The sequence below is a fragment of the Mus pahari genome, chromosome 11, assembly GCF_900095145.1.
Source record: "Mus pahari chromosome 11, PAHARI_EIJ_v1.1, whole genome shotgun sequence".
Lineage (NCBI taxonomy): Eukaryota > Metazoa > Chordata > Mammalia > Rodentia > Muridae > Mus > Mus pahari.
Window position 1 is genome coordinate 68,263,852 of NC_034600.1, and position 17,482 is coordinate 68,281,333.

General features: G+C 36.0%; 1 protein-coding gene across 8 annotated transcripts in view; it reads left to right on the forward strand.

The window, feature by feature from the left end:
• The window catches only part of Cdh18 (cadherin 18), an 834,629-nt gene that overhangs the window by 558,573 nt on the left and 258,574 nt on the right, over positions 1 to 17,482 (forward strand). For all 8 annotated transcript variants that reach the window (XM_029544026.1, XM_029544030.1, XM_029544027.1 and 5 more), the window contains one exon: positions 10,264 to 10,742. In XM_029544026.1, the coding sequence (XP_029399886.1) occupies positions 10,515 to 10,742 (228 nt within the window). In that variant the 5' untranslated portion in view covers positions 10,264 to 10,514. The remainder of the gene's footprint in view (positions 1 to 10,263; positions 10,743 to 17,482) is intronic.

Below are 17,482 nucleotides of genomic sequence, written 5' to 3' on the forward strand. Positions count from 1 at the left end.
AAGTAAACTGTAGTGTCCACAGGATGGTAACACAACTAGGAGTCCATTCCTTATAGTCAGTCTTTTCAATGATTCTATTAAACAGCATTTCTGCTACTTTATTTCCCAATTGCAGAAGCTACAAAGCTACTAAAACAGAATAATACAAATGCTGGAGATATGAACACCAAATTGCAAAGGCAATCTCATTGAGTTTTCCCAATAGTCAAAGCAAAAATCTGTGACTTTCAGTGTTCCTTCTAAAACTGAGATATTTAATGGTTATTGTATTACTCGTCCCACAAAATTTAGGAAGTCCTTAAAAACGTTTGGATATTTTTTTTTTAAATAGGTCTGAGTGAATGAACCAAAGAGGTAGAAATGTTTAGCTCTCTTCCTGTATATATTTTAACACTAAACCACACAGTCAAGCAAAATTTGTCTGCCATTTAATAATATTCCACTTATGTGGAGATTGTTTTTTATTATAAATTAGTTTTCAGACACTGTGAATTTTGACCCATTTATAATGTGGAAGGTTATTCTCACATTTAATTTTTTTTTTTAAAAGCATGCGTGACTGACTTCTCTAAGCTGGTAAAAACCAAACAAAAATGGTAATTTGAGAAAAATATCACACCTCCTGACCAAACGATTCATAGTTGATTATTATTACACATTCAATTTTTAAAAAATGATGGCATGATACGCCACATGATAGAAATGTATATATGTACATTTTAAACTATGTATATATATATATCAGTATGTGGTCTCCAGAGACAGTGTAACTTGTGTTCTCATACTGCTGCTGCAGAAAACCCAAGCTTTAGATCACAGCACCTGCATAACACAACCCACAACACCCTGACTGTTACCTCAATGTTCTAATAGGCTCTTCCGAGGGAACCTGCAGGCATTCATTCACAAACCCGCATATACATAAATATATAATTAAAAGATTAAAATGATAATTAAAAGTCCTAGTATCTGATGAGAACATGTAGCTTGCAGGTAGGATCAGTTAGCAGGCTTTTACTACATAAACGTTTAGTGCCAGAGGCAATCTAAATTGCCTGTCTGCAAGCCTGGTAAGACGGTGCAGGTGTGCAATCCCAGCAAGCTTAGCCTAACTTGTAAACCTGAGTCTTCATGATACAAAATGACCACTCCTTAAAAAAAAAAAAAAAAGTCACAATAAGGTACTAACTCCTGAGGAATTCTGCAGCTCGTTCTCTTGTCTCATACAGTCACATATCTGTAAAGGCACAGACACATGTACACTTACACTATCTTCTGTACCCACACCCATGAGCAAATGCCAAGAGGAAGGAAAACAACTATAAAATAGGAAAGACAAATAATGAGCTCAGTTCTAAAGAAAATTAATGAGCTCAGTTCTGAGGGGTTTTTAAGTTTATTTTATTTATTAAAAATATTTTTTTCTATCATACAACAAACACATCTAGACACAGGTTCCCCTCCTCCACACTTCCCAGCTCCCTCTCACCTTCCCTCTCCTCCAGCTTCATTTCCTTTCTCTCCATCTTCCTATTGTGTTGCCTTGTCACCTGCTCTACTAGGAAAGGTTTTTCTTTGTCTTATATCCTGTTCTGTCATGGATGGTTGTTGTCTCTTGGAAGCCTGCTCTCTTTTCTGCAGAATTTTTAATATTGCTCACTAGAATTCACACTATGGAAACAGGAAGAGCCCTTAGTCATGTTAGTTTCATTTAGTTCCCATCATTATAAGCCCAACCTACTGGAACATGTTCGTTCATCAACCAGGGCTCAGAAACCACTTGGTGTTAAAAAAAATCATAGACCAAAGACCAAGAACAAACAAAGAAAAGCATTATGAATCCAAAATTGATTTTTGTCTTGATCTTGAATTATGTAATTTTCTCTACTATAAAAGAACATAGAAAAAACCCAGGATTTTATCTGTAAAATGGAGTTTTATTACCTAGTAATTCAAATGTGATTGCCACTCAACTTTAAGTCAAAAAGTTGAGGTATCTTAACTGAGATAAAGCATGGTTTAATTTATTTTGATTCTACAGTTTTAAATATCACAAATCCAACCTAATTTTAGCAACATAAGTACTGCCAGAGAACCAGGTATTAATTTACTGACTTTCCATTTCTTTTTGTCTTCTCTCAACAAATGTTTCTTATGGCCTACAAAAATGAAATAAACAGACGCAGTTAGTGTGCAAATGGAAAATTCGTTAAGTGTGAAGAAAGACTAATAGAACTCTAATATGAAGATGTGATGGCTAATATGGTCTATTCACAAGATCTAGAATTTAAAAAAGATAAGATTCTGGACATTCTTATTAGAGATTATACAGATTAGGTCAATGGAGTTAGTAACATTCACTTTAGTTGTGAATTGAGCTGTTCGTGATTTCTGGTTCTACACTAAATTAAACAGACAATGTAATCTCAGCATGGTCATGCGTCCCTTTCTGCTGTATACCCGAGTATCCAATGTGGTCAGCTGCATGAGTCTCCTCTTAATTCCCCCAAATGAGGGTTATATATCCAAAGTGTGATTCAATAATACAAACCCTTATATACTTAGATCGATTTTGTCAACTATTTTGACTAAACAATACAACAAACAACAGGCTCATAGTCGAATATTTTAGCAAGAATTAGTTCAGGTTTATAAAAATTTTAAAAAAGGCCATAACAAGGAATTTCAATATCTAGATTTTTCAAGTGAAGGGTTAGGGAATTATAACAAATCTTAGTTTTTGATTGTTAGCTTTGAGATAAAAATCTTTTATATAATACTAGATAGATTTCCAGATACCAGATAGCATAGATTTCCCTGTGCAGTCCAAGCTTGCTTCATAATCATAATCATCTTGATTTAGTCCTTCCAAGGCTGTCATTACATTCATGTGCCACCATGCAAAGCAGGATGCTATTTTAACCTTCCTGCAAGCAAACAACTTGGCCTGACATAGTATGGAGAAGTCGAAATACTCTGAGTCACAGACAGCAATTTGGTAAAACTCCCAAACATTCTATGTGATGTACACAAATTTGCATTTAGACTGTAAGCAAATGCTATTTATATCAATTGGCAGATGGAGGTGTGAATTTAATTCTTTCACTCACAAATTGTATACTGGATATAAAAGACTCTGCAAAGTTGTGGAGAAAAGAGTTAACTGGAGCTCTAAGTAATGAAATTTATAATCCAAACTCAGAAGCTGATGTCATTATAGAATGAAGAAGCAGATTTAACGTAACAACTGTAAACATAGTAACGAGGGGATCCAAGATACAGTGAGGACTGTAGCTCTGGGACTAGAAAAGTATTTGAAAGTGTGTCTTACCCGTAAAGGAAGATATGCCTGTTTCTCTGAGGCCAGTGGAGATCTTTAAGGTTTTTGATGAAAGGAAAATTGACTAAAAGCCTAGATGTGCCATATGAAGAATAATTTACCATATGTAATGAATCAGAATTAAAGAAAAGGTGATCTTTTTTAGTACCTATAATTTTCATTGTCAATTATTAAAATTAACATTCAAATGCAACCACTTTATATTTAATATGCCTGACAGTACCAGGGTCTTTAAAGAGCCTGTCTAGGAAAGAGTAAGGTTGTATGCTTTTCAGACTGAGTCATTGTGAAAAATAAGCTTGTTCATCAGACAGGCTGAATTTCAGAGTTATGCTTCAAGATTTTATTCCAGTTTAGTTCTAATAGCTACATTGAAGTTTCACTTTAACTGTATCAGCATAGTCTTATTTCTTCCAGATTTTGATAGTATTGGTAATTATAAATTATCCTTGCTATGAGTGGATGTGCATTTAGCTATATACAATTAGAATATACATTGAAACTTGCTCCATGAGGCTCTTGTTTTGAAGGAAGAGCCATCTCCTCTCTCAGTACTGAGCTCAGTGCCTCTGTTGCTTTCATGAGAAAAGATGTCTTCATAGAGCCCCAAATAAAAGCAATTCCTAAATGAATGGCATTCTTATCTAGAACATACATTTATGGTACAGTTGTTTTACATAAGATGAATAAGACCCTACTAATGATTAATATACTAATGTGTGCCTTAAGAATTGTATGGTAATTTTCTTTTATGAACATGTGTACTATGATGTGTCTTGCCATTTATACAGATACTAGAAGGATCATTCAGGAAAAAGAAAAGATCAAGGTTTTATGAAGATAATTTTCATAACACATGAAATGGAAAGGGAACTGAGTTAAATGTACTGTTTACTATTTCTTTGAAGATTTAAAATATGCATACAGTGGATTTTGATTATATTTACCCCACATTGCTATCTATCACTAGCTCCTCCAGATTTATGCCATCTGCTTTCTCAACTTATGGTTTTGGGTTTGTTGTTGTTGTTGTTGTTGTTGTTGTTGTTGTTAATTACCCACTGAGTCCAAACTGTGCTGCTCATATACACATGAATAGGACCCACTCACTGGGACAATATTAACTAACTACAAGTCATATCTTAACAAAAGTTGACTCTCCTCCTGCTGGCATCAAGTGCCTATAGCTCAGTAGCTAGGGTTGTGATCTTGGTCCCATTTATCATACTGCAGTGTTAAAGTAGCTTGAGATTGTGCAGTTCTTTTGCTGTTAACTACTGCTGATGCTGTGTTTATCAAAATTCAATCATGTGCAAATGTCATTTAGCTCTATTCTACCCAACCACTAACTCTTATAATCTTCCTGTATTAGTCAGGGTTCTCCAGAATCACAGAACTTATGGATAGTCTCTATATAGTAAAGGAATTTATTGATGACTTACAGTCTGCAGTCCAATTAAATGGTTCAGTAGTAGCTGTAAATGGAAGTCCAAGGACCTAGCAGTTGCTGAGTCCCACACGGCAAACAGACGAAAAAGTGAGAGCCAGACTCCCTTCTTCCAATGTCCTTATATGGTCTTCAGTAGAAGGTGTAGCTCAGATTAAAGGTGTGTGCCACCACACACCTGTCGTAATCTTCTAGAATCAATAACCACTGTGTCTCAAGATCTCCACACCAAGATCCAGATCAGAAACTTCTATCTCCCAGCCTCCAGATTAGGATCACTGGGGAGCCTTCCAATTCTGGATTGTAGTTCTTTCCAAATGTAGTCAAGTTGACAACCAACAATAGCCACTACACTTCCCTACCATTCCTGTCTCCTTTCATATTCCATAAGCCTAAATCTTGCAAGGATGGAGTATAATATAAATGTTTCATTTATGGCTGAGCAATGAACAAGCACTCTCTGCATTTGAATCATTTGTGGTATTTTTTGTGTGTGTTGGTGTGTTAATTACAGTCCACTGCACAATGGATTTTTGATGGGATGAGAAGGCAGTTTGATTGTGTATACATTAGACAAAATATTAATAGGCAGGTCTTCCCCTGTGGTCTCTGATGCCCCTTGGCTAAATTTCAGTACCATGCATGTGTTTCCTCCTGTGAAACATGCCTTATATCCTGTAAGAATGCAGCAGTTAATTACCCAATAACATACATGTTCCTAGTACACCCATGGCCATATATGCCAAGCAAATCATGATTTCCATTCACAATGTTTCAGAACACCTCCCCCCCCACACACACACACACAACCTGGTAGCAACTTCTAGTGCCATACAAGCTAGAAAGGAGGGGAGAAATTTCTCAGTTAGTACCAACTTTATTTCCTCGTTTTCTGTTACTAAGATTCTGGTGTCTTCAGTCTGACTGTCAAGTCTGGGAGGCAATCAAAAGCCATGCAGTAGTCTCCATTGTTTTGTTTGGTCGTCTCAACAACTCTGTGGAGGTATCCCATATCAGGCACATTTATTTGACTTTTTATTTGACAACCTCTGGCTTCAGAAAGGAGCATTATTATTGTCTGTGTAGGGTAACTCCTACTGACCTCCATGTATAATATATAATAGTAAGTTTCTTTGTTTTTTTTTTCCCAAACATCCATGGTATTAGTTATTCCTCATTCTAACTCCATCTGTGCCCCATAGTCCCATCCCACTCCCCTCTCTAAGCCCCACTCTCCATTATTCCTATTCTGCCAGATGTTTTCTATGCTTTCTCCCATCTCTGGGTACCACAACATTGTCCTGGCACTTTTTAATGAGCTCTCTACATGATACACACAATCTAATGTTTCTATTGTAAGACCTGTATGTGAGGTAGACCATTTGATGTTTGTACTTCTGAATGTGTATTACGTTACACAGTACATTTTCCCCTTCTTCTGTGTGTTTGCTTGAAAATTTCACAATTTCATTTTTCTTCTCTGCTAAATAAAATTTCATTCTATGTGGGCACCGTAATTTCATTTTATGTTTATCTGCTAACAGAGGTAGTGACTGGGTCCATGGCTTAGCTATTGTGAAGGGAGAAAGTAATTATGAATTGGCATGTGTCTTCGTGGTGGGAAATAGTCTGTGAAACCTGTGCACTGATGTCCCACAGTAACTGCAACAGTTTATACTCTTAGCAATAGTACATAGGCTGTTTTCTCCACACCCTTACCAGAGTTCCCTGTCATTTGTTTTCTTGATTTTAGCCATTGTCATTGAGGGGAGTAGTTTCAATTTACATGTCCTAACAGCTAAAGATACTAAACACCTTTTAAAAATATTTCTTGCTTGTTTGTACTTCTTCTTTTGAGGAATCTGTTTAATCAGTTCCACGCACTGCTTTCAAATGTCATTAGTGCAGGTACACAATGGTAGGATATACTGAAGAAGCATAGTCAAAAGAATCACAAGTTCAAGCCCAGCCTGGGTTACACTTTTGTGGCCAAGGAAATATTTCTTTGACATAGAAAATATATCAGGCTTTGTTTATAACCTAAGATTTATGAATTTAAAAAATAAAAGTGGTTCCAGTCAAAGGCCTTATTTACAAGATGTAATATTTGAAGTGTATGAGAGAAATACAAATCTCAGAAAAAGTAACAATATAAATTGACCATTATTATTTAAAATGATGGCTAGAAGCCACATGCCCTGATGTGGGCTGTTTAATTAACTCATTTTTTTTTTCTGAGTAATGCTTCACTCCATGTACTAGAGATGAAACTCCCCAAGCAATGTTGAACAGTTCAGGCAGAGCACAGATTAGAAAGGAGAGGGCTTTCTTTTACATCTGTTCACATATTCTGTTCTTGGGAAATTACATTTTTTGAGGATTATTACAGTAACATTAAAAGCAGAAATTCTGGTTTTAAACACAGAATTTGGAAAGCAACAAACATAATTATTGAAAAGAATATTTTATAACTCTCAAAAATTATGAAATTCCTTAAGAAATATGCTTGGAGAGAAGTAGGGATGTGGGCAAGTGAGAGAGAAGATCATATACTTATTATACCACTAGAGGGGAACATCTGATGGTTTCAACCACATGCAGCCACTTTTGGACTATGATATAGCTGCTGAACCATGAGATTATCCCCCAAAGTGCAGTGGGTTTTTTGTTTCTTTCATTCCAGCAATATATTCAGCTCTTTTCATAACTGTCATAAGGCAGTTTATAATGTGTATGCAATTGAAAAGGCACTTATATGTTTTTTGCAATAATACATCTGATCGACATTGTAAAGAAGGCCAGTCATTCAACATTTCCGTAATGTACTTCAGAAATCACTTCCTTTACCTTGTACTCATGAATTACGCTTTGTAAAGTAACTTAGCATAAAGGGAAGAGATGCTAATTGCATTTGTGCTTCACACCAAATGGTGAGAAGGCACTAAGATACTAACACTTACTATATGTTTTTCATGTTGGCTTCTAAGAAACGTTACGATAATCTCTGTCTTTTAAATTCAGGAGTTGACAAAAATCTGTGTGAAATTAAAATTATATCACCAAAATAAAATTGGCACTAAGAAAAAGAGAAAGAAGGCAATTACTTCAGCCAGATGTTTAGATAGATGTCAATATTTTGACTTGAATAATTTAGGTTATTCGAATGTGAATTTAGAAAACAATCTTAATAAATTTTGTGAGTTTTCATTCTCTTTCCAGTGCCTGTACAACTTTGGACCTAGAAAAATAACCATCTTTCTTATAAACTACAGAGAATATTTAATTGCTTTCAATAAAATAGAAAGAAATATGTATTTTTGCCCTCACAGAATACTGTAACCCTTACTAACACATTTGTCAGATGTTTGAAATGTAATTCCAATCCTACATAATTCTTGTACTACCAATAAGATGCTATTATGTAAAAAGTCCAGACTGATTATTTTAAACATTCTTTCCCCTAATTAAATAATGCCACTTTAAAATAAAAGTAATGTTTATTTTCTTTATTTACATTACAAATGTTATCCCTCTTCCCATTTTCCCCTCTTATAACTCCCTACTCCGCCCCCTTCCTCTTGTGCTCCCGCACACTCACCAACACACTCCTGCCTCATCACCCTAGTATCCACTTTTATACATAATAATCAGACAATTAATCAATATGTATTTTATTTTAAAATAATTAAGTATATCTTTTTGCCCATCTGAATGCACTACATTTAATGATATATGATAGTTCATGCTTATCTGCAGGGGGGACATTTAATGAGAAACTAATATTAAAAAAATCTCATTCTTCTTAAAATGCAAACAAGTCACATTCTTTTTACTTACAACAAAATATAAATTGAGACCTCAACAGTTTTTTTTAATCAATGTATGTATATTGATACTTTAATGAGTCTTTCCTTTAAGCTTTTTTTTTTTGATCCAGCTGCTAAAATTGTGTACTAAAATCAAATATATTTATTGAAGTCATTCCAAAGCTTGGAAATCTGTCTTTCTTTGACATAAATTCTACACCTTATATTATTATGACAAGAACCTGAAACAAACACACACACACACACACACACACAATGCCAAAGACTAGTCAATTCATACTCACGTTTGACTGGGTCAACCTGTGCCCCAATCCTGGGGTGATTTCAGCTTCATCTAATTTTCTAATGAGCCTCATCTTTTCTATTCCATTCTATTTTCTTAATAATTAAATACTTTATATGCTTATTTGATTTTTCTGATGGTACTCATAGAAAATATGGTATTTAAAAAGTTATATGCACAATGTATAATAAATTAGTTTTTGTTTGTTTGATTTTTGTCTATTTTTGTTGTTGTTGTGTTGTTGTTATTGTTGGTTTTTTGAGACAGGGTNCCAGGCTGGCCTCGAACTCAGAAATCCACCTGCCTCTGCCTCCCGAGTGCTGGGATTAAAGGTGTGCGCCACCACGCCCAGCATCTATTTTTGATATTGCAATTTAAATACAAAGTTTCTTTCCTTCTAACATTTAATGTCATGGCCCATTTTATTAGTTGATATTGAATGCATATATGACATACTATATACACATATATTATGAACTATAACTTAAGTCCATATGTTACTTTTATGTATATTTTCAACCCTGTCCAATAGCCACTATGCAGCCATTTGATGCATTCTTTGCTGAAAAGTACTGCTTCTTCCTGTCCCAGAGTTAATGACTTGCCTTAAGTTTTTGTGTGTAGAGTTGTTTCCTCATGGACTTCATGAGTTGTTACCCCCATCTCAATATGATATGTTTGCTGGTATTACCTTGTCATTTTTGAGTGGCCATGTTCTTGAGAATTCAGGGGCTATAGCTTCTTATGGTACCAGGAAGTACAATCTCATAGAAATTTCCCTGCTTCTCTGACTTTCACAGTATTTCCACCCAGTCATTCACAATGATTCCTGATTAGGTGAGGGAGTTTTGTAATAAATCCATTGGGACTGGGCTCTGTACCTCTGTTTTTTTATTGGTTGTGGTTTTCTGTAGTGCTTTCTGTCTGTTGCAAGAAGTTTCCTTAATAGCGGTGAAGGATACACTTACCGATGTATATAATAATCAACATTTATAAACTGTTGATAGTGATGGAACTAGATGCCACAACATTAACTTAAGGGATAAAGGTTTTGTTTTAACTCAGTTTTCATGGGTCTAATCTGTCATAGTGATAAAGGCATGTGCTCATATTATATTTTCATTGACTTTTTCTTTCTTATTCTATCTGGAATCCTGTCCTATTGGGTATGAATATCCACATTCAGGACTATTTTTCTCTCTCTCAAATCTCTAAAAAAGTAACTCCACAGAAATCACAGAGATGTGTCTTCTAGGCAAGTCCCCACCAATCATCTGCATGCTGTAAAGAAATATAATTTGTATTCAGAACAAGTAGCTAAAATTCACATGTTTAGTAATGTGTACAAATTCTCTCTTCATTATAGGTGGAAAATGATGACCTGTCCTAACCTACAGTGACAACTCGGGATGCAATGGCTGCCCCTGTGCTTCCACTCATGAATAGGATGTAAATATGGTCTGACCTTTCCCTGATGGGCAGCTAAATCATGGACAGACTAAATGACTCACTTTGGACTGTCCTTCCAAAAGATGCTTTGGCTTCTCTCTTGAATGCATACTGAGCCCTTGTAGGCCACGAAGACAAGAAGGACTGTGAACGGGACGTGATCTTACAATGAGAATTACGAGCACATCTTGCATCTGTCCAGTCCTCGTGTGTCTCTGTTTTGTGCAGAGGTGTTATGGAACTGCTCACCACAGCTCCATTAAGGTGACCAGAAACCAAACCAAACACACCGAAGGGGAAACAGAAGTACACCACCGTCCCAAGAGGGGATGGGTATGGAACCAGTTCTTTGTTTTAGAAGAACACATGGGACCAGATCCACAGTATGTTGGAAAAGTAAGTTTGTTTTGATTTCTTTGGAATTGTTTGTTAGTTTTTCTTCTCTTGCGAAATCATGCAATGAGATAAGGGAGATGGAGACTGAATGAAGAGTTAAGGAACATGCAGCACATTATAGGAAACTGTTCTTTAGATTTGAAAACCCAAACTAATTATAGAAAACAGGCATTTTCCTGCAGAATACATCTGTTAAAAAGTGATTTACACACACTGAATTATTTTCCCACCGATGTTGCCATTCTTTTCTTTTAAGGAAAGTAGATTTAATTCTAAATACAATTAGATACACTTGTCTTTGTTACCATAAATTTATTTTAAAATTCACCATTTTTCAGATTGGTGCATTATTCTTGCTTCATACTTTATGTTTTTCTGGCTCATGGATACAATGTCAAAAATACCATCTTCCTGACACAATATTTATTTCACCTGTTAACATGTATCCTTAGGTCTGATTGTAAAGTACGTGAACATAATTTTCTCACATCTAATACTAATTTTAACATTTACGTTGGTTTATTGTCAAGATGGGCTTAATGTACATGTACATGAGGCAGTGATTAAAATCACAAAAGAGTGTATTTAACATATTATGAATAATATGAGATCAAGGTACATCCTTTAAAAAAAAAGTGATGTGTCAGACATCTTGACACAACACCTTCGATCTAGAGGAGAAAATGAAGTGGAAAAGCTTAATTCTGATTAATTGTTGACTTGTGGCAGCAGCTGCACTTACGTCTGTTTAACTCCCATCAGAGAAACAGCTTGCACACAAGTTGGATCATTGACTGCTGGCTCAGCATCTTCCTTCTCCTGAGTGACTATTTATTTTTGTTTTATCACTACTTAATAAAACAATAGTCCTTGATCCAGAGCACAGTACCCTCCTCGAATGCAGGCTGTGCAGGGCCATAAGCAATCTGTTCTATAACATGCCATTCAGGAGCTGTAATGCAGCTGTGGAGTCTGCAGTTCACGGAAGCTGGAGGGCCAGTGTACAGAGCACAGAGACAGGTCTGAAACAATTCTATGGTATCCACATACGCATATCAAAATGAAACAAATGGTTCATCTTTATTGTGTGCTTCTGCCTTGCAATGTGTTCCAAGGAATTACAAGCTTATGAACATTAAAACATAGCATCATGGAATACAAATTGTTTGCTATAAACTTTCAATCCGTTTTTTAAAAGATTCCTTTCATTTTTGAAATGGAAGTCAAACAGAAGAAACGAAAATTGACTCTTTTGGGATGAAACAATATAAACATATCGTGTTATTGAAAATATGCATGTTTTAGTCAGAGTTTGTATTTCTGCACAAAACATGACCAAGAAGCAAGTTGTGGAGGAAAGGGTTTATTCAGCTTTTACTGCCCCATTGCTGTTCATCACCAAAGGAATTCAGACAGGAACTCACACAGGGCAGGAACTTGGAGGCAGGAGCTGATGCAGAGGCTATGGTGGGGTGCTGCTTACTGGCTTGTTTCCCCTGGCTTGCTCAACTTTATATATATATATATATATATATATATATATATATATATATATATATATATATATATATATATATCAGGACTTTCAGCCCAGGAGTAGCACCACCCACAATGGGCTAAGCCCAACCCTCTTGATCACTAATTGAGAAAATGCCTTACAACTGGATCTCATGTAGGTACTTCCTCAAGGGAGGCTCCTTTTGCTGTGATAGCTCAAGCTTGTGTCAAGTTGACACACAAAAGCAGCCAGTAAAATGCATATTAATGATGTTTAAATAAAGGTGAAAATAATATAGTTTTCTAGAAGTAGGGGTGGGGGAAAGTGGGACAAAATTTCACTTCCTTTTTGAAATCACTAGACTAAACAAAGGTGATGCCTCAATGAAAGAACTAGTCCTAAGTACTTGGAACATGGTGCCTGTGAACTTAGAGTTGAAATCTTCTAAGTGATAAGGAGGGTTGATGGTCCATGCTGTTATCCTATCAGTTGCTTGTGTTTCAGTGGAAAAGTTCCACGGATAAAGAATGACCCCAGAAGTTGTGGCCACTTACAACATCAACAGTTCTTCAGTTGCATATGATCCCTGGTGGTTTTGATACAAGGGTTGCCAAATCTATAACAGGGTTTGTTCCAATGCTAATAGTTGAAATAGGTAGTGAAAACACTTAATATAAAAATATTACTAATGAATGGGTGTGTTCTTCGGCAAGAGAGGCTTGACAGATTGCTCTGCTCTGCTTTTTACCTTTTTACTGCTATCCCTACAATTTCCGTCTTACTTTGGTAAATGCTGAGCAATTGAAGTCATCTATGTTTTGCCACTGTTTGGTGGGATGATGTACTGAAGAAATGACTTAGTATGTATAAACAAAATATCCTTCTGAAATAATAGGATTCTAATTCATTAATTAATGAAATTTCATATAAATTTGTAGATTTTCCCTCTTGAGTGGTATAGTATTTTAACCATTAAGAGTAAAAATGAAGTGTCTGTCTGGACAAGAATGGAAAGATATGTTTACAGGGTGTGGAATTTTGGAAATACAGTAGGATTTTTAAATGAAGCCTTTGTGTACCTTTTAAATAATATTTTGTTTATTTGAAATGAGGTCGATAATATTTTACTATGTTTATATGATTACATCATTTTTAATTACTTGATTTCTTCGTTTAGAATTTTTCTGGTGTTTCCTTTTCTCTCTCTATTGAAATTAGATCATACTAATGTCATATATCTGGACTAGGTTTTAGCCTCCCTCTACTTCAAATTCCTCCTCAGATACCCTCTGATCCTCATCAATCCCCTTTCCGTCAATCATTAGAAAAAAAACAGACTTCTAACGAATGATATTATTATAAAATATAAAATATGTGTCAGTATCTTTCTCAGGTCGTTTTTTCATCATGTGATGATGATAGTAGCTGGGCTATACGTAAGTATGAGATGATCCATATGATCATGGTAAAAATAGCTACCCCCTGAGAAATAATCTATCTTCCTCCATGAGAAGGCATTACCTTCCAGTGTTTTCTTTAAAATCAAAGTTAGGATTGTGGCATGGAGAAAAGAAAATGGAATTTTATTATCTTCATCTTGTGTAGGTCTTACGCAGGTTAAAAAAAAAAAAAAAGAGGCAGGGACTTCATGATTGTGATATCCATGTGACATCCATGTCAAGTCTGAAGATGGTGCTTCTGAGAGTTCCTTGTTCTTTTGTTGCTCGTATTATTTCAAAATGTTCTGATCCATACATGTGTGATAAGGATGTCTTATCTTCTATGCCTGAGATTGTCTTTTTCATCTCTTGTGTTCTGTTGGTGATGCTTGTGCCTGTACTTCCTATTCTCTTGCCTAGGTTTTCAATCTTCAGGGTTGCCTCAGTTTGTGTTTTCTTTATTACTTCTATTTCCATTTTCAGAAAATGGAAATTTCTTCTTTTTATTTTATGTTTCCTCATTTTATTTATTTTTTCCTCTTTAAAAGACTCTTATCATCTTCATACAATTAGATTTAAGGTGATTTTCTTTCTCTTCAGGTGTATTAGAATACCAGAGTTTGCAGTAGTAGGATAGCTGGGTTCTGGTGGTGCCATATTGCCCTGACTTTTGTTGATTGTGTTTTTACACTGGCCTTTAGCCATCTGGTTGTCCTTGATGTAAGCTGGCTTATTAGTTCCTGATGGCTTCAGGACTCTGTGATTGCAAGTAGAGATGGTAGTCCATGACAGGAGCAGGCCTCTGGTTGTATTGTCTTGCAGCAGACCTCCAGAGATGCAGGCAGAGCTGTGGCTTTGGAATAGATTGCAGGTAGTGGTGTGGACTAGAAAATGGAGTGCTGAACATGACTTGGATCAGATAGTATCTCTCCATTGACTGCTGCCCACTGCAAAATAAAACCTTATCTGCCTAAAGTTTAGAAAAGCACAGGACAGTGGATGCACTATTTAATATTTAGAAGACAATTTGACATTACCATTTAGCAAAATAAAAATGGNAAATAATCCCATAGGGTCTGTGACAATCTGCAGTCTAACATTATTAGACTGGTTGACACGAAATTTGCGCCTGTTGAACAGCCATGATATACAGTGAAAGAGCTGTTTCCTGTAACTGTCCTGTCCTTATTTCCCAAGTGAGAAGGTCTTGCAAACCAGTGTGTGGTATGGAGGGTCGAGTTTGAGATCACATCACGTGTTTGTTTTGTTTTGTTTCCTTCCCAGCAGCCCAGTAGCTGCTAGCTGGGGGGGGGGGGGTTCTCCTAATCAATTTGAAAATTGTATCTCTAAGTCATACACTCAAAAGCTGTCATGCCAGGTTCTGGCAGAGGCTCTCAGGAGACAGCCATATCAGGCTTCTATCAGCAAGTACTGCCAGGCCTCCACGGTAACATCCAGGTTTGGTGACTGTATATGGGATGGATTCCCAGATGGGGCAGTCTCTGGATGGCCTTTCCTTCAGTCTCTGCTCCACACTTTGTCTCCATATTTCCTCCCATGAGTATTTTCCTCACCCTTCTGAAGAGCACTGAAGCATCCACATGTTGGTTTCCCTTCTTCTTAGGTTCACATTGTCTGTGAATTTAATCTTAGGCATTCCAAACTTTTGGGCTAATATCCACTTATCAGTGAGTACATACCATGTTTGTTCCTTTGTGACTGAGTCACCACACTCAGGATGATATTCTCAAGTTCCATACATTTGCCTGGGAATTTCATGAAGTCATTGTTTTAATGGCTGAGTAGTTCTCTACAAGTGTAGGGGAATACCAGGGCAGGAAGAAGGGAGAGGGTGGGAGGGGGGGAGCATCCTCATAGAGGCAGGGGGAAGGGAAAAGGGATAGGGGGTTTCTGAAGGGGAGACCTAGAAAGGGGAAAGCATTTGAAATATAAATAAAGAAAATATTCAAGAAAAATAAATAAAGGTTGCAATCCCACAAAAAATAAAAATAAAAAAAAAGTCATGTCTTCAGCAATGGGGGCTTACCATGTTGTTATGGTTGATAATCAAAAGCAATTCCAGTAGGCTGTGTTGTTTTGGAGACTTCAAAATATCAGGCATCTATCAACAAGTACTGCCAGGCCTCCACAATAACATCTGGGTTTGGTGACTGTATATGGGATGGATTCCCAGATGGGGCAGTCTCTGGATGGCCTTTCCTTCAGTCTCTGCTCTACACTTTGTCTCCATATGTCCTCCTGTGAGTATTTTCCTCACCCTGACTAAGTTTCATTTAGTATTCCATGTCTTCTGAGAGGATAATTGTTCATGGATGCTTGGAAATTTTGTTCAAACTCCCTTTTAGGGTTTATTTTAAAGTTATATTACTAAGTAGTGACTTGACACAGCACTCCTTCATACCTCTACTCTTAATACATATTCTTCATTTTGGTTAAGACTATCTAATGTTTTTTTCTCTTCCACCCTGTCTCTTATATGATAAATTCCCAGTATTCTCTCCTCTTCTTTCCTTTCACACAGATATATCCTTTATTTACTTATTTATTTTTTTGTGGTAGTTGTTTAGTTTTTCGGTGTGTTTAATTTTGTTTGGTTTGTTTTTCGTGGTAGTATTTCTCAGTGTAAAAGCCCTAGCTGACCTCGAGACTCTTTGTAGAACAGGCTGGCCAGGAACTCAAAGAGAGATCTGCCTGCCTCTGCCTCCCAAGTTTCTGGGATTAAAGGTATTTACTATTATTTCCAGCACCATAATGTTTTTTGTTTTTACTTTTGTTTGTTTGTTTGATTTTTGTTTGTTTTGTTTTGCTTTTACTCTGTTGAATGATAAGAGGCTTCTGCATAATATTTTATGATGCTTTCCTTTAAGCTACTCTTTTCTCCTGCTTTTCTCCTTATTGACCACAAGTTTTCTATGTCACATTCTGCTTAAACCTTACTACCTCCAATATTTTACTTTCCTGCTTTTATTTTTTTTCTATAATCTATTATCCCCAGTTTTAATGTCTCCTCATCTCTTTCAATCTGATTTTAATCAGTGTTAAACACAGAAAACATTTGACTCCACTATCTGAATAGGAGAGAGACCATGTCATGTTTTATTTCTGCTTTATATTTTCTTTTAATGAAAAAGGAAAACTAGGTTATTTCATAATATTTGTACAAAAATATATTCTTAAATTCACTTTCTATGTAGAAACAGTAGAATTTTTTTTACTAGGATTCAATAGTTTCATAATGGTGTGGAGATGAAAATGTAAGCTACTGCAAAAAATGAAGTTGTATCAAAAAAATGTTCAGAAAGCATATGAACATACTTTAAATCACACACCTGGGATGTGAAGGAAGGAGATTTGTAGTTCAAGGCCCTTGCCATATATATATATATATATATATATATATATATATATATATATATACACATATATAATTTATCAAGCTTGGGCTTCATTCAATATTGTCTCAAACTGCTGGGAGCATAAAGGTTCTGGCAACCACAATCGCCAGGGAAACTAGTAAGGAGGCAATGAATACCTGTTTTCTACTCGGAAGGTTTGGAATGGGTGTTGTTTTTTTGTATTTTTGCATTTTTTTTTATTAAATTTATTTATTTATTTTTTAATTATTATTATTTTCTTTATTTACATTTCAAATGCTATCCCGAAAGTTTCCTATACCCTCCCCCCACCTCGGCTCCCCTATCCACCCACTCCCACTACTTGGCCCAGGCCTTGCCTTGTGCTGGGTCATATAAAGTTTGCAAGACCAAGGGGCCTCTCTTCCC